The sequence below is a fragment of the Anomalospiza imberbis genome, chromosome 20 (assembly GCF_031753505.1).
Source record: "Anomalospiza imberbis isolate Cuckoo-Finch-1a 21T00152 chromosome 20, ASM3175350v1, whole genome shotgun sequence".
Classification (NCBI taxonomy): domain Eukaryota; kingdom Metazoa; phylum Chordata; class Aves; order Passeriformes; family Viduidae; genus Anomalospiza; species Anomalospiza imberbis.
Genome location: NC_089700.1, coordinates 3337027 through 3361863, shown reverse-complemented (window position 1 = coordinate 3361863; position 24837 = coordinate 3337027). Strand labels below are relative to the sequence as shown.

The following is a 24837-nucleotide window of genomic DNA, read 5'->3' as shown; positions in this document are numbered from 1 at the left end:
TTTACTTAATCATAAGCAGTGCAGTTTTCCACTGGAGCACGTAGCAGGATTTTATACAAACTGCTGGTAGTGGAACCCCGTTTGGGAAAATCACTGACACTTTCAAGTTTTGCTAAACCAACCTTGACACGTTTCAGTGAACAAAGCTGGGGTAGAGAAATGGGGCTGAGAACTGGACACCAGGAATGCAGAAGTTGTGGACTGTGAGGACAAGTTGTGGAAACCAGAGGTAAAGAAGAAACTAACAAAGAGAACTCAGCTTTTAGTGTACTGAAAACCATATCTGGGGAAAAATTAAAATCATAAAAAGACTGAAAAGTGGACTAATTACCACTGTTATCAAAAACAGTAAGAAACCAACACTTTCATTTGCATATGAGGGATTTAGGCATTCTTTACTGCCATGCCAGACGGATGGGGGATTACTGCACACAGCGTACACGCCGGGCACAGGAAAAGCCCCTGATTAAATCCTATGTTTTACATCATCTTGATCGCTTTTTTCAGAAGAAACATACCTATGACAATAATTTCCCCCAAGAAATTAACATACTCTCCCTCCCCTTAGCACATGCCTTCTTCTGCCCTGGGAGTCTCTTTGGCAGTCCCGGGTGCTTGGTGAACCCGCAGTCATGTCTGACCACCTGGTGAACTGGTGCTTCTCTGCAAGTGAGGAGAAAAGTTGGTCTAGCTGGCCACTTATTCAAATTGTGAAACCTTAGATCAATGGACTGTAGTTTTACTCCCTTCCTCGGTAAATGTTTCCCCTGGTTTTGACAGTGTAGTGCCAAAGACTTGGTGAAATGAGCATAGGATGGAGCCTGCCAGGAGCAAACAGTTCTTTAGCTGGCAACAGCATGAGAATTGAGAAATCCAAAACAAATGGAAGATAGAATATTAATTAATGAAGAGAAATAGGTAATTTATAGGCAATGAGCATTAGTTCCTTTGCTAAAAATACATAGTGAAAAGTTTAGAAAGTGGGTGTGCATGCTGAGCGGAGCTATTCCTATGCATCCCAGTGCTGGCAATGAAGTAATGCCTGATTCCTAATGGTAAGAATAGTGAAAAACAGTTTGACTTATCCCCGTGTTTTCAGTGACAGTGGGAGAAGGCTCTGCCTGTGTTTTTGAAGTTTTTTTATTAAATTAACAGAAATAAAAATTATTTCTTTGCCAACAGTTGTCACAAGACTTTTCTGTCGGCGGAGAAGACGTCCCTGATGGAGCACTGGGTTCCCAGTCCTGTGCGGCTCCTTGAGGGCTGTTGAAGTCTCACGGGGCTGGAGAGACTGGAGGAGCTCTGGTGCCCTGGAGAGGTTGTCGGGGGGCAGTGCCTGGCCGGTGATCCCGTGAGGTGGCAGGGCCTGGGGGTGAGAGGCAAGGGTGAGCCCCCAGTCCCCGGGGCTGCCCCGTCTGGGTCAGCTCAGCCGGCCCAGGACAGGACAGCAGCAGGGTCACCTGCTTGGCCCGAGACCCCCAGGGACCAGGTGCAGGCCCAGCAGACAGCCAGTCTCTTCTCCCCCTGATGCCCGTGCCCTGACAGGGCCGCACCTGGCTCATCCAGTGTCCTGATCAGCGCAGGAAGCTGGTCGTTCCGGCCCCTCGGCATGCGCCCACCCCTGCCCAGCAGCTGGGTCACTCTGGGCTGGGAAGGAGAGAGCAGCTGGCTGAAATGCAGGCCCCAATTCAGCATTCCCTAGCAACCCTCCCAAACCAGCTCTCCCCGAGGAAACTGAAGGCGCAAATTCAGCCTGGATCCTCAGCATCACCCTGCCAGTCCCCATTACACGTGCCGTGTCCCCACCTTCTTCATCCCTACCTTGCTGGGGAGAGCCACGAGTCCCTGCAGAAATGCCTTGTTCCGGGGACAATCCTGAATGGGGGGGCAGTTTGAAACTGCTGCTCTCATGGTCCCCAGAGCTCTGTGGCACACGGGGGTCACTGCCATGGGCCACCGGCCTCCTGTGGGATGGGGCAGAGGACACTCAGTGCCCAGCCCTGTGGCATCCCAGGCTTCACCCTGCTGTGCCCGGGAGGGGCCTGGCAGTGCTGCCTGCAGGGCCATGTCCCTCCCAGCTCCTGTCCACCTGCTCCAGGAGCCCCAAGCCCGTCCCAGCAGGCTGGATCTGCTGGCTCTGTCCCCACAGCCAGCTCTGCTGGCCATGGCCATGGCAGGTCCATGTGCACAGGGCACCAGCGGGCAGGAGCTGGCCTGTCCCAGCTGCAGGGCTTGGTTTTGGGAACGCCTTTCACAGAAGGCACACGGCTGCCCACCAAGTCTGAGCTCAGATTGAAAACAGGCACAGCTCATCAGATGTGCTTTCAGCAACCTTGGGACAGAGAGGTGGGCCAGACAGGGCAGTGCAAGGCAAAAAATGCAAAACCCTCCAGAGCTGGGGGAAGCAGTGGCCCTCCACAGCTGCCTTCTGCTCCCCTGCCCTGCCCAGTCCCCCCCAAGCTCCTCTGCCCCAGCCCAGGCAAGAGCCCTCTTTGCTGTGTCAGGGCTAGCCTGCACCCCGGGAGCTGGGGATGTGTCCTCAGGGCCCTTACCTTTGGCTGTGCTGTGGCTCCTTGCTGGGGGGCAGCGGCTGCAAATACGGGAGTGTCTCGGGGTACCTGGGGAGGGCAGGAGTCACAGGTGTGTGACAGGGGACAAACAAGCTGTTCCTGTTGGAGGCAGCACCCCCAAACCCAGAGGATTGTACCCCATGGTATCCTGCTGCCTGTAGCCCTTGGGATGAGCCCCCACACCCCTGCTGATGGCAGGGCTGCAGAGGGGGCTCCCCACATCAGAGCCTCCCAAGCAGACACTGTCACCCCCGTGCCCAGCACGGCGGTCACCGCTGGCACCCCTCTCCGCCCATCACGGCCCCGCTGCCCGCGATGCACTGCTGCTACTCACTGGCCAGGAACCTGCACGGCGAGCATGCGGTCGCAGGACAGGCACGTGAAAGGGACTGGCAGCTGCCTAAGGAGGGTGAGAGAAGAGGGCTGGCTGAGCTCCTGGGGCCACAGCCCTGCCCGCACACAGGCAGCAGCTGGCTGGCAGCAGCCAGGTGCCGGGCAGGTCGCTGCACAGGGTCACGGCGTTTGCAGGGTGACCCGTGGGCTGTTGAGCCTGTTCCTCCCCATCCCCAACGTGCTGGCTGGTGCCAGGTGAAGGGCACAGGCACCCGTGGCACCATCCCAAGCAGCCCCTGCGGCGCTTTCAGCCCCTCTCTGGCACCAAAGTCCCCTGTGTGCCCGGCCAGGAGGGCAGGGCACGACCCAGCCATGGGACACTGCTGGTCACAGCCCTGCCTGGGCGTTGCCATCTCCCAGCCTGGCTTCTGGGAGCCTTTGCACCCACAGCCCCATTGTGCTTTGGGAGGGCTCTGTCCTGCAGGTGCCCTGTCCTCATTGCCTCCTTTCCTGTGTGGGACCTGCTGCTGGTGGAAGGAGAAGGTGCAGCTGCTTCATCAGCATCCCCGTGGCTCATGTAGCAGCTGGATTGGTCCCAAGGCAGGGGAGCACACGGGCAGTGTGTGGGGCAGCTGGAGGGAACGGGACCATGGCTGTCCCCAGAGCCATCAGAATCTCCGTCACACTCACTTCTTAATCCCAGCAGCGTTTTCACGCATCAGCCTGTTCTCAAGCTCCTCCATGTTCCTGTTCCAGGAGTTCTCCAGGTGTTTTCGAAAAGTCTTCAGCTCCAGGCGATCCAGCTGTGAACAGGTGCACAGCCTCAGCCAGCTGCCCCGGGATGTGACACGGAGCTCTCCAGGGAAATGCCTGGAGGGGGATCCTCAGAGGGATGCTGCCTCAGGCTGTCGAGTCCCAAAGGTGCCAGTTTGTCATGGTGGGGACGAGGTACCCCTCACCTTCTCTTCCATTGCCTCACTGAACTGCTGCTGCATCTTATTCCAGTGCTGCTCCTGGCCTGAAATCTGGCTCTGCAACTCCTGCATCCTCTCATCCAGCTCCTCCATGTTCTCTTCAAATTGGCTGCAGTCAACTTTGCTGCCCAAGGCAGCTTTGTCCGCCTTCTAGCAGAGGGGAACGGCAGGAGAGCGGTGGGGAAAGGGATGAGGAACGACAGGCAGGGCCAGCACATGTGCAAGAGGGGCAGAGGAGAAGTGCTTCCTCCAGGCCATCATGCCCCTTTCAGGGTGCTGTGGCCCCATTTGCCCCATCACCCTGGTGAGTTTGGTCCCATCATCTGGAGGGTGAGGGACCCCACGAGCTCAGGAAATTCTCCCTCCCCAGGCCAGTTCTGCCGCCCAGCCCCCAAGGGACCAGGGGCATTTGTCACCCTGCCTGGGAACCCCTTGGGCTGGCAGAGAGGCCCACTGCGACTGTACCATGTCCATTGCTGCCATCACGTCCTGCTCATTTGCCTTCTCCTTCTGCAGCTTCTCCAGAGACTGGAACAGCATCTTTCAGTACAGAAAGAAACCCATGACACCAGAGCAAGGTTGGAGCTGCCTCTTGGTGCACAGTGCACGAGCCAGGAGCACACCCCACTCCCCCTACCCAAAAAAAACTTGAGGAAGGGCACTTGGAAGCAGCACAGTGCTGTGAGGTGGTCATCAGGAGATTCCTTGAGGTCCCCTGCCTGGAGTCTTCCTGGGGGATGCTCTGAGCCCAAATAGGTTTCAACCACACACCTCGATTGCGCTCTGCTTTTGTTGAGAGTCCTTCTGCAGGATCCCTGAGGCAAAGCTGAGTTTCTCATAGTCTCTTTGAATCTGCAGGATCTTGGCTTCCATGTGCTGGCTCAGCTCCCGATCCTGCTCCAGGGATGGAAGAACATAAGGTGATGACCAAAGGAGTCCAGCTGCTCCACAGGGGCAGTCCCACATTTCTCAGCCTGTGGCCAGGAGCTTCGGTGTCATCAGGACGTTTGCATCAAGGCTTTAATCTCTGTCCATGCCGCTGACTGGTCCAGGCCAATTTGGGCAGCTTGTGTCTCCCCCACATTACAGCAAAGCTCCACACAGCATGAGGATGTGGCGTGGACCTCCGACATGACCAAGCCAGGGCTGGTGGGAGTGCTCCCCCAGGACCTCACCTGCTCGTTCAGCTGGTCGGCTGTCTCAGTCACCAGCTGCTCCAGCATGGCATTCCTCATCTCCTGCTGCTCTCTCATCTTCTGCAGATCCTGCTTTGTCTCCTGCCTCAAAGCCCTGGCCAGCGGGATGGGGGCAAGGTCAGGGTTACCCCTGCAGGGCTGCTGGGCATCCTGTGCCTGCCAACCAGGATGCTCCCAGACCAGCAGGGCTCCCTTGCAGCCCCACAGGGTATGAAACCCACTCCTGTCCTCTTACTCAATTTGCTGAGAGATCTCCTTACTGCTCTCTTCTTTCCACCTGGCTGCGTCCTGCCTCAGCTTTTTAAGGTCCTCCTGCAGCTTCTTCATCTGGAAAGCCAGTAGCGGTAGAGTCAGGGCACGGACATCCTGCTGTCCCAGCGTGGGGGCCCTTCAGCTGCATGGGCAGACCCAGGGTCCTCCACCCGCTCCTGAGACCCTGATCCCAAACCCTGCTCTTGCAATCACATTGAAGGTCCCCATGGAAGCCTAAAGATTACACGACCCAACAGCTCACTAAGGCAAGGGACTCCTTCATCTTCTTTATGTCTCCTTCCATGCACATCTGTGTGGCCTTTATCCTGTCCATCTCCTCACGGAGATCCTGGATGAGAGCCATGTCCTAGGAGAGAGGAGTGGTGGCAGTGAGCCTCTGGGAGGGTCAGTGGGGACCTGCAAGGCCTTGACCCCTGCTGTGGTTTGTGGAGCCCCGGGGACAGCGCAGGGCCGGGCTCAGCCAGGCTGGCAGGGCTCTGCAGGCAGCACGGTCCGTGCATCTAGCAGGGCCAAGGGTACTGAGCCTCCAGCCAGCAGAGCCGAGGGTACAGGCTGCTGTCTCAGACCCAAAACTTGCTCCCAGCAGCGCTTCACCTCGTCCCGCGACATCTGGACCTTCTTCATTTTCTCTGCCATATGACGCTGGGCAGCCTTGAACTTTTCCATCTCTTCTTGATGCTGGGAAATAGCCATGGTCTAGGAGAAAGCATTGTCAGAGACAAGGCTCTAGAGAGTGAGTGTGGGAAATATGACCTTGAGAACTGCAGTGGTCTGCACAGACCTGTGTCTCCCGCAATTTCTTCATCTCCTCTGATATGCGGGAATTTTCTGCCTTTACCCCACCAATCTCCTCACGAAGGACCTGTGAAACAGTCCGAGGAGCAGGGATGTCAGAGGTGATGGCCAGGGCAGCAACAGCGCAAAGAGCCCTGCCCTGCCACGGGCAGCCCATGGCAATCCAGGTGGGCAGGGAGAGTCCCCGTGCCCCCTGCCCCAGCCCAGCTCAGTGCCAGAGCGCTGAAGCCCATGCAGATGGCAAAGAGCCCCTGCCAGGGGCTGTGCCGGGGCACTGAGGGCAGTGCCAAGCACTGCTGTCTGAGGAAGCGGGGAGGGGCTGTCTGGTGGGGGAGTGCCCCGGGGGCTGGGAAGAGCCTCTACCTTGGACATGTGTTCCCTGTACTCTTCCATCTCCTCCTTCATCTTTTTCACGTCAGTGGCCAGATCAGCAAGTGAGGGGCCACTCAGCTGGCCCGGCCACGGCTCCTGGCTGGTCAGGTACTGCCCGTCCAGGTGCTCCAGCATGGCCTGCAGCAGTTTTCGCATGGCTGCAAAGTTCATGGCCCCCTTCTGGGGCGCCCCGATGGCAAGATCCAGCATCTGGGAGAGGCTGAGTGTGTCCAGGGATGTTGCCATGTCTGCACACACAGACAGGGACTCTGTCCCTGATCTATCACAATCCTTCCTGCCCAGCTGGGTCTGTCAGGGGTGAGCAAACGCAGTAATAAAAAGGATGAGCAGCCAACAGGCTCCTTCCTCCTTCCTTGTCCATCAGAGGACTGGAGCCTGCTCTGCTCATGCCCTTTGTCATCACAACTCCCGTTGCCAGGCAGCACAACAGCTCACCCCTGGGAGCCACTGGGTCACAGACTCATGAAGTCATAGAGTCATGGAATGACTTGGGCTGGAAGGGACCTCAAAGATTCTCTCTTTGCAATCCCCTGCCACAGGCAGGAACACCTTCCACTAGACCAGGTTGCTCCAAGAGCCATCCAGCCTGGCCCTGGACACTTTCAGGAATGGGGCAGACACCATTTCTTTGGGCAACCTGTGCCAAGGCATCACGACCCTCGCAGGAAGATTTCTTTCCAATTGCCCATCTAACCCTGCAGTCTTGCAGTGTGAAGCCATTCCCCCTTGCCCTGTCATTCAAGGCCCTTGTGCCAAGTCCCTCCCCAGCCCATTTGGAGCCCTTTAGTGACTGAAAAGCGCTTGAAAGTCTGGCAGGACAGGAGAGGCCTCGCTGTTTTTCTTTTAATCAGTTTAAGACTTGAGTTACAGCTAAGCCAGTTCTTCATCTGCTGTGTCGGTGTCCTGTCTGTGGCATCTCGTGTTCTTGGTTTCTTCCTGCATTGTGGAGCAGGCCCTAAGCCTGGCTTTGCTGTGCGGTGAACTGTCAGCGTGAGTCACCACGGGCAGGGCACCGCAACAACCACAAAGGCCCAGATGAAGCCCAAAGGGTACATTTATCTTTGTTTCCTCACCAAGAGAGGGATCCCCCAAGCAGCTCCTGGGCAGAGGCCACGGGTAGGGCCAGCAGCCCCACAGAGCTCAGTCCCTGGCAGAGAATCACCAACCTGCTGCTTTCACCTGGGTTTCAGACCTGGCTACTGGCTGGTTTGGCACAGCAAAGCCAGGGCCTGGTTTGGAGCATCCACTGGGATCAGCCTTTGCCAGGGAAGCAGTGGGGTGCTGTTCCTCATGCCGGAGGTGCAGGAGGACCCCCGTGAGCCCCTCGCTGAGCTATAGGCTTGTTGGGGCATAGACTCCTTCCTCCTCTGGAGTTCAGGGCAAAGAGTCTCCGTGGGTGAAGCCTTTGTACAGTTTCCTCCGAGTCAGGGTTTATGTCAGCTTGACAGTCCCTAAAGAAGACAATGAAATCATTTCTCCTGCCAATGTCCCCAAGACTGTGGGGGAAGACAAACCAGGATCTTCCCTTCCACACCTGCATCCACCCCCGTCTGCCCCTTTCCAAAACATGCTCTGTTCACCCCTAATCCTTCCTGCTCCAAAGCTCTACAGCAGCAATATTTGTGTGAGGATATACGGAGCTGACGTATGAGCCAGGTGAGGCAATAAGCCATAGAGGACTCTCAAATCTGCTTTCAAGCATTGGGAAACCTGACAACATGGAAAGGGAATATATTTCCTGCATCCTGCCCTTGTCAGCCACCTTCTGCTCTTTCTTTGGCAGACCTGTGAATATGGGAGACTCCTGCAACTCCTCTCTGGCACATCTTCTTAGCTTTAATGTCTGTAATCACTATTGCCTTGGTTTGTTCTTTTCACCTTTCAAGATTTTTTCTTATCCCTAATTTCTTGAGCTTTATGTTGCATACAGTGTGAGAAAGAAAACCAGTGTCAAAGGCAGCTGTCTGCAGTAGTGGCCAATGAAGTTAATTTCCAGTGACATGGCAAGGCTTGTAATAAGCAGCACATCTAGGGAAAGGTATAGCAGAGTAAGTTCCTTTCAATGCTGAGCTGTTTATTGTCCAAATATATCTTGCAAGAGATTGTAGGAAGATGAAATAAGAGCAGTGAAGAAGAACAAGAACAAGTGAACAATCAATTATGAACATGAAATAAGAACAATGAATAAAGAACAATGAATAAAGAACAATGAAAAAGAATAGGAAGGGAGAACAAGAAAATAAAAAATAATTGAGAACATTAATATAGAACATGAATGAAGAATGAAGAACATGAATTAAACTGGCTTCTCTGCCTTCTTCACTTTTTTTATTGGAGGCTCCATTCCAGCTGGAGACCTTGGCTGTGGATGTTGTCTTCTGTATGGGTGAAAGAAGGACATGATGAAGTTAATTCAAAGAATCCACTCAGCCCGCCCAGTGCAGAGGGCACTACAAATCCCTCTGTGTGACCGGCACTGCAGAGCTCTGCGCTCCAGAGGGCATTTCCACAGGGAGCCATGGGTGAGTACAGGGATGGGAAGTGGGTGCTCCTTGCCAGCAACAGGGAAAGCAAAGGTAGGGCACCTCAGCAAGAGGGAGAGGCTCCATGCTCTGGTTCTTGCACACTGACTGGGAGCAGTGGCACTGGTGCCCTTTAGGGGCACTTGGCACCTCTGAGCACCAGCTGCTCATGCCCTGTCTTCTGGCTCACCCCAGCCAGGCTCGTGCTCCAGGGACCAGGAGTGAAACTTGGCTCAGGCAGTTGTTGGCTGCTTTGCTCTGCCCAAAACTACCCCATGTTTGACTTGTCCACTGCAGATCAAGGGGAAAAGGGCAGGTTGTCGACCCTTTGGCAGCTTTGCAGCTTGCAGGGAGCAGCCTGATGCTGCCCAGCATGCTCGGTGCCCTCCTGCACCTCACATGCTCCTGGTAACTGTGCTGCTGGTGCCATGGGAGGGACGGTCACATTTCTTCTTCTTGTCCCTTTCTACCAGCTCAGTGTCTTCGGCTCCTTGCTTCCCTGCTCATCTTGGCTGTGCCAGGCCATTCTGTGCACACACAAAGCCTAAACACCTTCAAGAAATCTCCCTCTAGTTATTCAGAGAGTGATTTGAAGGGAAATGGTAGGCAGCATACCATAGACTTCAGGTGCTGTGTGCATATGTACAGTACCTAGCCAGCTCTGGGTAGGACAGGACTGTGCACTGTCCCTAGCCCTGGCACTACTCCAGAATGGATAATGGTGGAGGTGTACCTCTCACCAAAATTCACAATAAAACTTAACAATGTAGTATTCAGAATCAGGCAGTTCTTTATTGCGAAGCCCAACAACAGCCATGGATGCACAGGGGAGAGCTCCACCAAAGTGCAGGCAGGGCTCCTGATGGTAAAAGCATTTATTACCCAGGGCATTTATTTATTTATTACCCATAAGCATTTATTATACATTCTGCTTTAGGTGTCCACAGAGCCCCATAATAACCATGGACTGCCTTGATTTGTTACTGAGCTCTCAATACCACTGACTGTTCCATTAACTGCCACTTTTGCAAAATTTGCTATGCTTTCAGCAAGGGTTTATTGCTACACATGATTGTGAGAAGCATCCCTGCAGTGTCCTTCCACCGGTCACAGCACAGACATTCCTCCACACTTTCATGTGTTGTTTCCTTCTTCAGGAACTCTTGTCCCTGTAAAACCAACAGCTGCTTTCTGAGTCTTTTGCTTTGTAGTTAATGATAATATTTTGTAGTTTCTCTCTCTCTGTCTCCCTCTCTGTTTTGGAGAGCAGAATGATCTAATACCTCTAGGTATTGCACCAGGTGTGCATTCTTCTCCTCAAGAGTACAATATAGAAGAGAGGCAGAAGAATCTCCTCAGGACACACATACAAACACCGTGCCCCAGACAGTCCCAACCATGTTTGGCTGCTGTGACCTTGGGCTGGCTCAGTTCTTCCTGCTCAAACGTGAGGCTTACACATTCCTTGCTGGGTTCTGCCCACACCTTTGGCTGGTGTGAGGTCAGTGTGGCTGGCTAGAGTGTGGCCTCCCACTTCATCTGGTTCCCTGACAACCCAGGTGCCCAGGTTCCACCTTGGAAGCCTGCCTTTGTCCAGGGAACTCAGGCACTTTGGTGATAGATTTGGGGTCATGGCGTGGTGGGTTTTGGCCCTGATGTTGGTATTAGTCCCCTGGCATCCTAGAAATCCTGGCTTGTGGCTGTGGGTCCTGATGTCATGGCTCCCTGAGGTTAACCCCTGCCTGCTCTGCTTCGGGCCCCCCATTCAGCGGGCACGACTTTGCCGTGACATTACTGGGGCATTTGTCGATCAACCCAGACATAAAAAATGCCTTGAGGCCCTTGTTGAGGCTGCTAAATCACTTGCTTCTGTCACTGTAGGTACGTCATGAGTCCCTAGGGACACCAAACCCAGCAGGGATCCTGCCTTAGGACCTCTGTCCTGACTGGTCCCTCCTTTCCACCAGGGACATCCATCCCAAAGGGGATCCTCACCCTGAACAGCACCCAGAGCCCTCTGGTGTTTCCCATTTCAACCAAGTCTCTCACACTGGCATTGAGCAGGATCCCAGGAAATTGGGGACCCTAGGAACCCACCCTGGGACTCCATCCTTGGGACTCACAAACATGCCAAGGTCTTCTCAGTCCTGATTTGGCCCCTAGGGACCTTTGGGAATCCCAAAGCTGCCTGTAACCCTGAGAATCACCCAACCATGACAAGGGACACACTGGGGACCCCTTGGCCCTACCTAGGACCTTAGGAATCCACAGGGACACCTGACCTTTCCCAGTGTCTCTTAAATCTTATTCAGGACTTCAGGAACCCCCAGAAACCCCCAGACCTTACTGGACCTTCCCATCCCTGAAACTCCAAACCTAGCCCTGTACTGATTCCTGTGTCCCTGTACTGGTTCCAGGGTCAGGACAGCGTGAGGAACTTCGGGAGATCGTCATGGATGCTCTGTATTCTATAGAGGATCAAAGGGGCAAGAGTGAGCACACTGAGGGATGTGACACATAGGACATGGGACTTGAGACATGGGGCAAGGGGGGTGGGATGTGGAGGCCTTGAAGAGGGATGGGGTGGAGGTGAAATAGAGGATATGTGAAGGTCTGGGAGCTGTAAAGGGATAATTGGGGAATTCCGAGGGTATATGGGTTTCAAGATACACAGTTTCTTGGGGAGTTTGAGGGGATATTTGGGAATATATCTGACTTCAAGAGGGATATATGGAGTCAAAGTGAGTTGTATAAGGGATCTGTGGGGTCTGGGAAAGGTTTATGGGGACCAGGGGGAGGGCACATTGTCTTACCTGGACATTTGGGACACACCAGAGCCCCTGAACAAGTCTCTGCAGGAAGCTGTCAACACAATCTGGGTGAAGCTGAGCCAGCTGAGGAAAGGTATGGGGCCACCCTGGGAACCCCTGTCCTAGAGAAACTCCCAGGGACCCCATCTGGGCTGGGCAAGGGCTGAATCCTGACAGCTCATTACAAGGGTGTGGGTCCCCAGTGATGCCCAGTCTGACTCTGCTTCCTCCCCACCAGTTCCAGCCTGCATCCCACCCTGTGGTGAGTGCCCATCCCTCTGTCTTGCCCTCCCCTGACTCCTCGTACATCTCCCACTTCCCTGGGACCACCAAGTCTCTCTTTCCCAGGATTCCAGCCAGCTGCCCGTGTCTTCCAGTGTGCTACCTGCCGCTTCGTGGACTGTCAGTTTGCCCTGGACTGCCCAGGTATGGGGCCATGAGAGGCTGTTGTGTTAAGGGTAAGGAAATCTTCCTCAACTTCCTCCCATTCTTAGGTTATTTTTGTGCTATTTTTTATGTTTGGTGGCATTTGAGTGACTCCAGTCGCACTTCTGGTACTGATTGAGGTCAAATGGTCTAACTTTGCTTTTAAAGGTCTAGGCTAGAAAAATGCAGAATGTGTGCTCAGCAAAGGTGGTCATACATTGGGGGCAGGTAGCTTTTGGGATAGAGGTGTGTTCAGTATTATAATGAGATTATAGTGAGCAAAGCTGATCCAAAGGACAGGATTTCACCACAGATGTCTCTGGGGACTCCCCATGTTTCTCACCCATGGTCCCACAATGAGTGCACCTGCCCACGAGTACATCTGCCCATCCCTGCAGGCAGCACAGGAGCACCATCATGTCTGTGAGTGCATGTTCAGATGGGAGCTCATGAGCCTGTCAATGCTCCCAGTGCAGGACCTGTGGACCTACACAGATGAGACCATTGTGCTGCGCTGCAGCGTGCCTTTCCACATCCCCACTGGCCTGCCCGTCACCTGGATGTTTGCCCCGAATGTGAGTCACACATGGTCCTGCAAGGGAGTGAGTCATTCTCAGGGGGACTCTGGCAGGGGTAGTGACTGCTGCCACAGCAGCTGTCTGTGCTGGAGGTAGCAGCTGTGTAAGCATGCATAGGATGCTTGCTCATGTGAAGGGTGCACATGTGCAGCAGGCAGATGTGAGTTTGCTGATCCACATGTGCACGTGTAGCATCATAAAATCACAGGATGGTTTGGGTTAAAAAAAGACCTTAAATCTCATGTTATTCCAATCCCCTGGAAGGTGTGGACACCTTCCACCAGACCAGGCTGCTTCGAGCCCCAGCCAACCTGGCCTTGGACGCTTCCAGGGATGGGGCAGCCACATCTTACCTGTGCAACCAGTGCCAGGGGGTCGTGGGCAGAGTGGAAGCTTCAGACAAAGTTTATTAAAGAAGCCCTGCTGCTGAGTCGGAGGGTCAGAAAGGATTCCTTTCTGTATTTAAACTCTTTCAGAGAGATGGGTTCAGATGAAGGCAAATCCTTCCTTAGCCTCAGAATTTGGCAACAGTTTAAATATTTATTTTGGAATTATTTTGGCCCAAAAGTCCTAATGATGGCAAATCAAATCTATTTATAAAAAGGAATTATTTAATAAACAAATGAACAGGCAAAATAGATGAAATACCTTAACCAGAATTACTTACTACACAGTATAAAACTAAAAGAAATACTAGTAGATTACAGCATAACATAGAACAGTGCACTATATCAAGATATCTATATTAAAGCTAGCAAAATAAATAGTATTGAATAGGAGCCAAATGTAACTTACCACCAAAATGACAATAATGTACACAGATTCCTTCACTCAACCCCTGGGGGATTAACTGGGAAATAGGTGTCCCTATTCACAGGAGAAACTCCACACATTTCCAGGAAAATCCATAGAAGCTTTCTACTTTTATAGTTGTAAAGTGACTTGCTGTCACTCAGAAATCCAGCTTACCTTCCATGTCTCACTTTGACATTAAGCTGTTCATTGGCACCTGGGAGATGCCAGACCGGTGCTAACCCAGTGGTGCAAAAATAACTCATTACAAGGCAGATTGCCCTGCTTGAGTTATCTGCCTGGCCAGCAAACAACAGATAAGCTCTTGAGGGGATGAGGTGCTCTGCTACACAGGGCCTCACCACACTCGCAGGGAAGAAGTCCGTCCTGCACGTGCAGGAAGTGACTGTTGTGTACACCCTGGTTGTGCATCCCTGGGTGTGCATGCACGTGGGATGGGAGGTGTGTGCACCTGCACCAGCCAGGAGTGCAAGAAGCATGAAGGGGACGTGCAGGACGAGGTGCCTTTGTGTGCCCGTGCGCGGTTCCGTGTGCCCGGTGGTCTGGGCAGTGCTGAGGTGTCTCCCCCGTGCCCCAGCTGCGCACACAGGACATGACACTGTTCAAGGAGCTGAAGGGGAATCCAGAGAAGCCCTTCAGTCTGACCATTGAGGAACCCGCTCCAGGAACCGTTGCCTGTCGCCTCGGGGAACATTCCAAGCCCATTGTCCGCAAGTTCTTCTACCTCAACGGTGAGCCCAGACAGCTGAGTGCCCCAGGGGCAGGGAGCGGTGTGGAGCAGAGTGGGACCTGGGACACTTGGCTCCACGGGAAGGGGGTGAGCAGGGTGCCAGGACGCCTGGTTCATGGCGGACAGGTGGATTAGAGCATGTGTTCCCTGGTGCCTCACTCCCCTGGGAGCATGTGGGGTGAAGCAGGGACCCCCAGATGCCTGAGTCGCTGGGGGCAGCGAGGTCTGTGGCTGGAGCAAGACGTGCAGGGGATGGCTGGTCCCTGGGTGCAGGGCCCCATGACCTGAGGGGTCTGGGTCCCCACAGTATCAGAGGGAAGCGTGGAGGAAGAGAAAGAACTCCAGGCTGTGTTCAGCACTGTGCTGCACTGGGATGACAAGACACCCCTGCCCCACATACCAACCATGGGGCTGGCTGTGGGTTTTGGCTCCATGGCATTCGTTCTGCTGCTGATGTGAGTACTCCTGACCTGGTGAATTGTACTCTAAAAATCCCCATGCTTCTGGAGCTCTTCTCAGACCAGCATGGGACTAACCTCTCTGGATTCTCAGTCCCTTGGGATTCCCTGCAAGTACAAGGGGACCCAGGTATCTAAGGGTAGGCCAAAGACTGCCAGGACTCCTAAATTCACAGGACCCTCCATGTCTCCTGGGACTCCCTTTGCCCTCTGGCCCATTCCAGGATCTCCCCCTTGTACCCAGTAGCACTCCAGACTGCCTTTACTTCCCCCAGATTCCCTAATTGCCCCCGAAACCCTACAACTTTCCCCTGTTTTCCCTAGAACCCTCACTGTCCTTTGGGGGTACCAGTTACAGTCAGTTACCCCAGTTGCCCTCAGGATACCATAGCTTCACCCTTAGGCCCATCAGTTGCTCTGAGAACCCCCTAGTTGCCCCTTGAGCCCTCCAAATGCCCCGTGTGTCCCTGTCCTCCCCACATACACCCTAATGGGAATAGGGTGTCCTCTCTGCTCCCCCTTTCTCCATTCCTCCTTCTGTCTCCCAGGGCCAGCTGGCAATGCCTCTGTGTCCATCAGACATGGCACAGACGTGGACATCAAGGTGCTCGAGAGGATTCCAGATCCCTGGATTCACTCTAGCGGACTTTAGCACATGGACCCACCCCAGAGGACCAAAATTTCTGTGACTGCTTTTCTTGTGCTTGTCTTAAAACAGAAATACAGAGTTATGAAAACTTGGATTACGCTTGTGACAGAAATACTGGGTTCTTGGGCTTGCAGACATTAAAACCGGCTACTGGGCAGCATTTCCTTTCCCTGGGTGGGCATTCCAGCTGCAGCTGGAGCTGCAGAGCTCTCAGTGGTGGTGATGGTGCAGGGTGGGGGAGAAGGGTAGTAACTTGACAGACTTGCTTTAGAGCTGCCTTAAATTGGTCAAGAATCAATAGGAGTGGTTGAGAAACACAAGGGATGGGTCCCTTGGCTGCCCCTGACTCCAGCAAGGGCCAACACTAGAACAATGTCTGGAGCAAAGCTGGCCAAAAATTATGGTATCAAAGTGGGGTCTCAGGGCAAAAAGAGGAGGGGAAAGCATCTCTGCTTGCTTGAGATCAGCAGATGGACAGTGTCTCTCCTTCTCCCCTGAAGGGATTCCTCTGGTTGAGGTTCACACCTCCAGCTGCATTGGAGCAGACCTGGGAATAGTTATGTGTGTATAACTGGGTTGATATATATTTATAGCTAATAGATTCCTGTTACTATCCCTTCTGTCATAATGCATATTAACACTCCACAGTGCATTTATCACCAACATCCTGAATCTGCTTTCCTGTTCCTTCCCTAAACCACACTATTTGTGAACCTGGATTGTGTAAGTTCTTATTCAACTGGGCTAGACCATGCTGGTAGATTGCACTGTGGGGAATCTGTGATCTCACAAGTTCCCGTTGAACACAGCCAGATACTGTATCAGATCTACTTTTGTGCACTGCCTGTCCCTGCCATTATTTCTGAGTGCCTTACAACCAAACTATTCTACCTTTGCATGTTTCCAAATTCCCTCTGTTCCCTCTGAGTGCTTCTCTAGATCCCCTCTTACTCATTCACTTCACTTCCAACCACTCTCAGATCCACTCCATTCCTATCCAGCTGCTTTCATATCCTCTTCATTCCCCTTGTGCTCTCTTAGAACCCCTCTGTTGTTCTCCTTGCATAAACAGATCCTTGCTATTTTTCCCCTTGTACACTCTTGTGCCCTCCATTTCCCTCTGTGTGCCCCCAGATCTCATCTGTTCTCCTCCTCGAGTACTCAGATCTCCTTTGGTCCTTTCAGCATCTTTTTAGTGCTGACTTTTCATCCCTGGGCAAGCTCACATCCCTCTTTTTCACAACAGGTACCCTCAGATTCCCTCTGCTGACCTCCATCGATGTTCAGATCCCACTGTCCCTTCTGTGGCTGCTCAGTTCCAATGGGTTCCACCATGATATCCCCCACCACCCTTGTGCATGCTCAATCCCCTCTGTTTTTCCTCCAATCATGCTTAGATCCCCTCTGTACATGCTCAGATCCCCATTGCTGCCCTCCATCCACTTGTTTTCACTCCATTCCTGGGCAAACACTTTCCTCTCCTGCTGCATGGCCACTCACCCACACCCAGTGCTCAGGGGCCACAACTGTCTCACCTGCCTTACAGAAACCTTTCATCAGGCCCTTCAGCTGCTTCCTTGCAGGTCAGGACTGTGTCCCACTGGGGTGTCAAGACTTCTCCTGCTTCCCCCAGATACAGACCCCTCCACCATGACCCTCTGCTTGTGTCATGCAGCCCAGAATGCGCCAGCTGCTTCAAACACTGCCCCACGCAAAGCAGTTCCCTTCTCTGAAGATCTTGGGACTGCTCTGCTGCCCCACCCAAAGCCAGGCTGGGCTGGACTGGAGCAGATTAAACAAGAGCCCCTTGACCTGGCAGCACCAGCTGCAGTGCTGGGAGGCAGGCACACACCTGTGTCTCCAACTGGCTGGTGACTGTGGCAATCAAGTGTTTACTGAGCAATATTCTTCAAAGTTTGCAAATATGCTGTTCCCAGGGGAAATTCCATCCAAGTCATTAAGCACTCACAGAAGAGACCATTCCAAAGATTCTTGCTGGCACGGGAATTCTTCTCTTTGCAATCCAGAACCACAGGCACCTCCACCTCAGCTGGTGTTTTCTGCAGGCACAAAGGAAACCAACCTGATCTCTTCCAGCAGTAAAGGGAGGTAGGACCCACTCAGCCCGCCCAGTGCAGAGGGCACTACAAATCCCTCTGTGTGACCGGCACTGCAGAGCTCTGCGCTCCAGAGGGCATTTCCACAGGGAGCCATGGGTGAGTACAGGGATGGGAAGTGGGTGCTCCTTGCCAGCAACAGGGAAAGCAAAGGTAGGGCACCTCAGCAAGAGGGAGAGGCTCCATGCTCTGGTTCTTGCACACTGACTGGGAGCAGTGGCACTGGTGCCCTTTAGGGGCACTTGGCACCTCTGAGCACCAGCTGCTCGTGCCCTGTCTTCTGGCTCACCCCAGCCAGGCTCGTGCTCCAGGGACCAGGAGTGAAACTTGGCTCAGGCATTTGTTGGCTGCTTTGCTCTGCCCAAAACTACCCCATGTTTGACTTGTCCACTGCAGATCAAGGGGAAAAGGGCAGGTTGTCGACCCTTTGGCAGCTTTGCAGCTTGCAGGGAGCAGCCTGATGCTGCCCAGCATGCTCGGTGCCCTCCTGCACCTCACATGCTCCTGGTAACTGTGCTGCTGGTGCCATGGGAGGGACGGTCACATTTCTTCTTCTTGTCCCTTTCTACCAGCTCAGTGTCTTCGGCTCCTTGCTTCCCTGCTCATCTTGGCTGTGCCAGGCCATTCTGTGCACACACAAAGCCTAAACACCTTCAAGAAATCTCCCTCCAACGCTTCATCGAGTGTTCTGAAGAGAACCAGTAGGTAGCATCCTGTGGGCATCTGGTACTGTGTGCACGGGTTCAGCCAGCTCTGGGTAGGGCAGGACCATGTGCTGTCCCTCGCCCTGGCCCTGCTCCAGGATGGAGGATGGTGAAGGTGTGCCCAGCACAGGCTGCAGGGCTCTGTCTGTGTCTGTGTGTGTGTGTGTGCACTGTGCAGGCTGGGAAGGGTGCCTTTGTGCATGAAGGGATCATTTTTCCCCATTCCCTTAGGTCCTCTTCACCTTCCTCCCAGCATGAACCTGCTGTAGTCATGGCACAGCCCTTTTTCAGGAGACACAAGGGAGCCCACTGGTGCTTGTATTCAGTCTCTTGGGCTGATATCAGCATAGCTCAGTCAGTCTGGGGCCTTTCAATGGAGCTGACTCCTGTTGGTATTCCCTACAGAAAAGGAAGAGAGGTTTGAGGCCAATCCCCTCTCCCCTCCAGATCTCTCTGGGCTGGGAGAGCTGGTTATCCCCCGTGTGCCCTGGCCAGATGAATCTCCCTCCTGCCCAAGGTCTTGTCCTGATGCCCAGGCTTTTGTTCTACCCCCCTGTGTCCTGCCCCAGCTTGGCCCAAGGACTGCAGTGAGGTTCCAGTTGGCAGCCCCAGTGGTGTCTACATCATCCAGCCCACGGGACTGCACCCCATCATGGTGTACTGTGAGATGAGCGGGGCAGACAGCGGCTGGACCGTCATCCAGAGGAACCGGCAGGACACGGATATCACCTGGGCCGAGTCCTGGAGCACCTACAAGCACGGCTTCGGGAACGTGCACACCGAGTTCTGGCTGGGCACCGAGTACATCCACCAGATCACCAGGCAGAAGATCTACCAGGTCAGGTTTGTCATCTGGGATGCTGCAAACAACATGAGGTTTGCAGACTACAACCTGTTCAGCCTGGATGATGAGTCCCAGGGCTACCGGCTCAGGCTGGGAGCGCACTCAGGGACAGCAGAGGATGCCATGGATTCAGACAATCCCAGGAAAGTGCACAACAATATGAAGTTCTCCACAAAGGATCGGGATCAGGATACTTACAGAGGGAACTGTGCCTCCCGCTATGGGGGTGGGTGGTGGTACTCAGCATGTTACTCTGTGCAGCTGAATATCAAGGGGGGTCTGACATGGGGCAAACTGTGCAAGGGGAACTGCAGAGCCTCGGCCATCCTCATCAAACCAACTCCATACCCCTAGAACTCCTTCCCCCTTCTGTCCCCTTGTGGCACATGGCCAGGCCAGTGCCCTGCTGGGGCCCGTTTGATGATGAGGCCTTGGGGGTGAATAGGGTTGTTCCTCTATATCAAGAACTGCTTTGTTTTCCTCCTGTCCTGAAAAGTAGCAAAGCTCCTGGCTCTGTCTCTGGCCATTCACCTGTGGTGGGTTTTGTGGGGGGGGATATTATTAGAATGCATCTTTATAAACACTGCAATATCCAAGCATGTTCCTTCTGGAGAGAACTCTGTTCTCAGAAGCCTAAAACCCTCCTGATCAGCATGGTCTTACTCTCTTTTTGCTTTGTGGGTACAGATGTTTTCAGCAGAAAAACATCCACCATCACCAGCTAACCTGACCTAAGCTATACTGACCCCAGGGCAGGCATGTCCACAACACATCCCTGCTGCAGTCTGTGCTCATCCTGCAGAATAAAATCACTTTCAGACCTGCAGTGTCCTTCATTTATTTGGGAATTCCTTGCAACTGCTGCCCATTTCCTGCCAGAAGCACACCTGAGGCTTCTGTAAGAAGTTTTCAAAGGAAAATTTTTTCATACAACTCAAGTGAGGAATTAGAGACAAAACTTTCACTTAAAGAAGAGGGTTGCATTCCAAAGGTGGGGATCTTCCAAAAAGGGAATGTAGCATGACACAGCCAACAGCAAGCATAGGGTGCAAGGGAAGCATCAGGTCAGTTGAACCCTGCTAGCCATGACCTGGAAAGCCAGGCCAATGTCATCCTGCCTCGTTAACCTGTGGATTCTGGGAGGGACCTGGGAGACTGGAAGGGGACACAGTACTGCAGGGCCACACAGCACCATATGGCTGGTCTGTCTGGGCCAGTGTGAGAGCTGAGACAGCCTGACATGGCAGGGATCCCAGAATTTCAAGATTCTGGATAAGCTTGGGTCTGTATGAAAGTGCTCTGGTGTGGAGATAACCTTGTGCACTGGACAGCTCAGCAGTGGACACAGTACCTGTGGTGTGGTCTCTGATGCTGTGCAGAGGGAGGATGTTTGACTGTTGCACTGTTATCTAGCAGTGCTGAACAGAGCATATGTCTCACTGGCTGCACTCATAGATTCACAGAATATTTTGTGTTGGAAGGGACCCACAAGGATCATCGAGTGCAACTATTCTCTTTCCAGCAGAGACCCAGGAATGCAGCTCAGCATCACTCAGGGCTGCCTGTGGGTGGAATGCTGTTTACCAGGAGCCCCAAGCCTTTGTTCAGTCTCTCCCCTGCTGTTAGGTTGTGCATCCAGGCTGGAGCACCAAGGCCTTTTTAAGCCAGCAGACATGTCTCTTACTCCAGAAGTGCTACTCTCAGGTCTGCTCCAGCTGGGAAGCCTTTCTCAGCCAGCAGCACCCTCATATCTCCATCTCCCCATGAAGTAGTGCTGCCCACCTGCGGGTGCCTCCAAGGCTGCCAAAGAATGCTCCTTGAGAACTCGACAGCTCCTCAGGAACAATGCACTGCCACAGCTCTGCAGGGTGCCCTGGGACCTTGGTCACAGACCTTGTCTCCAGAGTCCCATTGTGAGTCAGCATTGTGAGCCACAAACCTTCCTTGAGCTCAGCTGTCCTTCCACAGAGGGAGGAGAGGAGCTGTGGGTTCTTTCAGGCCTCAAGTTCAAACTTCCCTGCATCACAAGGGAACTTCATAGACACATTCCCTGTCTGCAGCAGGGAGTGATGGGACTGACTGACCCACATCACTCACACCCTCAGGGAGTCTACTGCCCTCTCCACACTCCAGGTTGTGGTGGTTTCTTCTCTTTCCCAGCACAGAGCAACCACCCAGCCATGAACAGGGGCAAACTGTGAGTGAGGGTTGTGCATGCTCAGGGCTTTGCTGGCCCTGTTGGCTAATTGTAGCCTTACAGCCACAGTCCAGTGTGCAGTGGCTGGAACAAGCCATTGAAAGGAATACTGCCTCACACAATGACTTTCCCCCAAGTCTGCCACCCTGAAGAGTGGACAGAGTGATCCCCCCACACCTGTGTGCAGGTAGACATGAGGCAGCACGGTCTGGCTCCAGGGTTTATTGCAGCTGATTCCTCCCACCATGGATAGCAGAGCTGTGGGGTGTGCAGGGCTCAGGGAAGGAGCAGGGCCTGGGCAAAGCAGGGTTCACCAACTGCAGGGGAAAGGAACTGGCACCACGTCCCCCTCCCCAGGATGGGAGCGGGTGCACCCACCCCAAACCAGTGCCTGTGCCCCAGTGCCAGCCAGCATCAAGGCACTGACAAAGCTGCCCATGTGCCCAGCGCTCCGGGCGACGGCTCCTGAGCCCCAGAGCTGCTGTGTTTCAGCTGGTGAGGGAACAGGAGCTGTGGGCAGAGCAGGATGTGCACTGGGACTGGCATGGGAATGGGGCACTGAGCTGGGGATGGTGGCAACCCCACACTCCCGGGGGACTGGGCATGGTCAACACACATCTGTGGGTTTGACCAGGATGAGGGAGGATGCGCAGTCACCATTATCACAGAATCCTGGCCAAACAATGTAGTTTTTGGCATTGAGCAGGACGTTCTGGCACCTGTTGTACCACCACCCCCCATAGCTCTTGGCGCAGTTCCCGCTGTACTGGTCCTGGTCCTTGTCGACTGTGCTGAACTTCATGTTGTCGTGAATGCCCCCCTTCTTGGGGTGGTAGAGGGTCAGGTAGTCATCCCCATCACCAGAATGCCGGCCCAGCCTCAGCGGGTAGCCGCTGGCCTCGCTCTCCACCCTGAAGATGTCGTACTCGGCGTAGTGGGTGACGTTGGCCTTGTCCCGCACCACGAAGCGCACCTTGTAGGTGCCCTGCTGCGTCAGCAGGTGCAGGTACTCGGTGCCCAGCCAGTAATCGCTGTGCACATTCCCGAAGCCATACTTGTAGGTGGTCCAGGACTGCTTCCACGTGAGCTCGGTGTCGTGCGAGTTTCTCTGGACCACCGTCCAGCCCTTGCCCTCGGTGTCCATGTCGCACCAGACCACGCGCGGGGGGGACCGGGCCGGCTGGATGACGTACACGCCGCTGGGGCTGTTCTTGCGGAGGTGGCTGCAGTCTGGGGGGAACCCTGAGGCTGCAACAGCAAACACGGGGTAGGGGGAGAGAGAAGGTCCGTGAGTCTATCAGGACAAGGAGCTTCAGGACAAAAAGGAATGGTTCTAGTCTGCAGCTTTTCCACTAGCTCATCCTCAGGGAACCTGAAGGTGTCTGAGCCACTGGCCTCTGTAAGAGCTCTGGAACCTATTTCTCATGATTTGCTGTTTCATTTGGAGCCCTCTAATGCGTCTTGCCAAGGAAAGAAGGGTGAAAAAATCTCAAGGATTGCCAGTTATGTCCTCAAAGTATGTGTGGCCCATATGCCCTTGATACACAGAGCTGCAGCTCTTGCAGGGACCAGAAGTATCCAAAATGCTCCACTGGATGAGGATATGTAATGAAAAATTATGTTTTCCCTGGGGCTCATGGCATTGCATAAGAAGGCTTAGTTCTGCCTTGGTCTTATAGGGGTCTCTTCCCCCAGCTTATCTAGCCAAACTTATTTAGCCAATTACTAGCCAAACTAATTTGCCATCTAATTTGTTTTTCTTGGTTTGTGTCTGATGGGAGACAGATTTGCTGTGGGTAATTCAAATTCAACCCACGAATCTCTGGGGTCTTGCAGGTACTGTAATCCTCCCTTAAAGGGAGGAAGGGAATGTTCTTAATCCAACAAGAGCTAAACAAAAAGCCAGATAGCTAGGACGATCTCTCCTGGAACTGAGCCTCACAAACATGGCACAGCAATCCTTCCAAGCTGTGGTGTTTTGGCACAGCAATCCTTCCAAGCTGTGATGTTTTGGCAGAAACCTGTTGGTTTCAGCATGGACCCACCAAGGGGGTGAAGGTGACCTGGCAGGAGCCAGGCTGTAAAAGCCGTGGCCCAGGGGTGGTGTGTGTGAGGAGTTCCTGTGCTGTGCATCCCTTTGGGTGTTTGCTCACCTTCCCTAGCACAGAGCAGCCCTGAGTGTCCTGCAATGCCCTCTGTGCCCCTCGGTGCCCCCCACCTGCTACTCACCACTCCGGGGGCTGGCAGTGGGCACGGCTGGGCCAGCGCTGGCACAGAGGAGAAGCATTGCCACCACGGTGGGCAGGAGGACAAGGTCCCGGTGGAGCCAGGGTGTCCCAGCCTGGAGCCCTGGGGAGGAAAATGCCCATCACCATGGCTCCTACTGCACTGCTCCCGAGCAGACAGGAGGAAATGTCCTGGCCCACACAGGGCTGGAAACCCCAGCCCTGTGTGCTGACCAACAGCACCCCCCTACACCCTGCACTCACTCAGCTCCTGGGGAGATGCCACCATGCCTGGGGCAGGATCCCTGAGCAACCACACATGCCACATGCATTGGTCGAGTAGGGAAAGGACCAAGGTGAAGCTTAGGTGTCCACATTAACCTCCCTCGACAGGACGTTGGAACACATGGCACAGGTAGCCTGGGGCAGGCACAGGCTGGCACCAAGCATGTGTGTTGTTTGGTGCTTTGCTCAGGCAGCCCTCCTGCTCCCAGGGAAACTCACAGCTGCTGTCCTGCTCATCATTCTCTGTGCCTTTGCGTACTCACCCCGTGAGGTCTCATTTGAGCCCAGCACCACACTGGAGTGAGGTGTACCTGAGCAGGAAACTCACCCATCACGACAGCACAGCTGCGCAGAGCAGGAACCCAGTGGTGCACCCTCCCATGCCCAGCTGTGCACGCTGGCTTTATAGGCACTGCACACACCCACGTGTGTTCACACTCATCCTTTGTAGAGGCACAAGGAGGCACTTGCAGATTGTGACTCGGGCAGTTTCCACATCCCATGACGGCACAGCTGAGGGGAGGGACACATGTGCTTCCAGCCAGAGAGGTAGAGAATAGCCCCCTCCATGCTGAGGAATTTCAGTTATTGACTGTCCCTACATAAACACTACATGTGAATTGCACACTTGGAGCAAAATCCGGAGAGCCGTGATCAAAGTGAAGTGGAGAGACCCAGCTTTTTAAGGATATAGGGAAACTAGCAAAGGAGGAGAGGTCTGTGTGACCAGTCCCAAGCATGCCTTGGAAAGTTGAGGACAGGTCCTCAAGAGAGGTGCCCACTCACTAACTCTCCACTGGCAGGTTTTAGGATCAGTCATGGGGCTGGAGTCAGTGTCCTGCAGCCAGAGCTACAGTGTCCCCTGGCATCCCAGTCTGCATCTCTGAGCCAGGGCTCCAGTTAACAAACAGGGGTCTGTGGGTCCCTTTGCACTCTCCTTCCCAA

The 24837-nt window shown here is 53.9% G+C and overlaps 4 protein-coding genes and 1 long non-coding RNA gene across 6 annotated transcripts; 3 read left to right on the top strand and 2 right to left on the bottom strand.

Moving 5' to 3' along the window:
* Positions 1–1558: 1558 nt before the first annotated feature.
* On the bottom strand, positions 1559–6774 carry LOC137485976 (glutamine-rich protein 2-like). The gene is made up of 13 exons (XM_068210825.1): positions 6505–6774; positions 6128–6208; positions 5941–6042; positions 5588–5692; positions 5309–5400; positions 5053–5167; positions 4649–4771; positions 4343–4417; positions 3863–4027; positions 3594–3706; positions 2905–2970; positions 2553–2618; positions 1559–1964 (listed from the first exon to the last, which is right to left on the bottom strand). The coding sequence occupies exons 1-13, from the start codon at positions 6757–6759 to the stop codon at positions 1559–1561; spliced, it is 1764 nt and encodes a 587-aa protein (XP_068066926.1). The 5' UTR covers positions 6760–6774.
* An 891-nt stretch (positions 6775–7665) lies between these two features.
* Positions 7666–10078, top strand: LOC137485604 (uncharacterized). 2 transcript variants are annotated; one of them, XR_011005389.1, is made up of 3 exons: positions 7666–8582; positions 8872–9056; positions 9994–10078. It is a non-coding gene; the product is annotated as an uncharacterized lncRNA (long non-coding RNA). The 2 variants fall into 2 exon arrangements; XR_011005388.1 differs by lacking the exon at positions 9994–10078 and adding an exon at positions 9530–9662 and having other exon boundaries at positions 7667–8582.
* Positions 10079–10601: 523 nt separating this feature from the next.
* On the top strand, positions 10602–15614 carry SPACA6 (sperm acrosome associated 6). The gene is made up of 9 exons (XM_068210156.1): positions 10602–10937; positions 11474–11548; positions 11892–11960; positions 12105–12128; positions 12215–12292; positions 12764–12867; positions 14261–14414; positions 14721–14868; positions 15420–15614. The coding sequence occupies exons 1-9, from the start codon at positions 10688–10690 to the stop codon at positions 15511–15513; spliced, it is 996 nt and encodes a 331-aa protein (XP_068066257.1). The 5' UTR covers positions 10602–10687; the 3' UTR covers positions 15514–15614.
* Positions 15615–17569: 1955 nt separating this feature from the next.
* LOC137485602 (fibrinogen-like protein 1-like protein) lies at positions 17570–20011 on the top strand. The gene is made up of 3 exons (XM_068210155.1): positions 17570–17736; positions 18210–18338; positions 18911–20011. The coding sequence occupies exons 1-3, from the start codon at positions 17733–17735 to the stop codon at positions 19537–19539; spliced, it is 762 nt and encodes a 253-aa protein (XP_068066256.1). The 5' UTR covers positions 17570–17732; the 3' UTR covers positions 19540–20011.
* A 1863-nt stretch (positions 20012–21874) lies between these two features.
* LOC137485601 (fibrinogen-like protein 1-like protein) lies at positions 21875–24257 on the bottom strand. The gene is made up of 3 exons (XM_068210154.1): positions 24221–24257; positions 23612–23731; positions 21875–22630 (listed from the first exon to the last, which is right to left on the bottom strand). The coding sequence occupies exons 1-3, from the start codon at positions 24222–24224 to the stop codon at positions 21990–21992; spliced, it is 765 nt and encodes a 254-aa protein (XP_068066255.1). The 5' UTR covers positions 24225–24257; the 3' UTR covers positions 21875–21989.
* Between the last annotated feature and the right edge of the window lie 580 nt (positions 24258–24837).

Coding starts and splice junctions, on each gene's coding strand:
- LOC137485976 (XM_068210825.1), bottom strand. CDS start 6,759: ATGGCAACATCCCTGGACACACTCAGCCTCTCCCAGATGCTGGATCTT. Junction 5,168..5,308: donor GAGATCTCTCAGCAAATTGA/GTAAGAGGACAG, acceptor CCCGCTGGCCAG/GGCTTTGAGGCAGGAGACAA. Junction 4,418..4,648: donor AAAAGCAGAGCGCAATCGAG/GTGTGTGGTTGA, acceptor CTGTACTGAAAG/ATGCTGTTCCAGTCTCTGGA.
- SPACA6 (XM_068210156.1), top strand. CDS start 10,688: ATGGCGTGGTGGGTTTTGGCCCTGATGTTGGTATTAGTCCCCTGGCAT. Junction 11,549..11,891: donor AGAGGATCAAAGGGGCAAGA/GTGAGCACACTG, acceptor GGGACACACCAG/AGCCCCTGAACAAGTCTCTG. Junction 14,869..15,419: donor GCATTCGTTCTGCTGCTGAT/GTGAGTACTCCT, acceptor TCTGTCTCCCAG/GGCCAGCTGGCAATGCCTCT.
- LOC137485601 (XM_068210154.1), bottom strand. Junction 22,631..23,611: donor CACTGCCAGCCCCCGGAGTG/GTGAGTAGCAGG, acceptor TTGCTGTTGCAG/CCTCAGGGTTCCCCCCAGAC.
- LOC137485602 (XM_068210155.1), top strand. Junction 18,339..18,910: donor GAGTGTTCTGAAGAGAACCA/GTAGGTAGCATC, acceptor GTCCTGCCCCAG/CTTGGCCCAAGGACTGCAGT.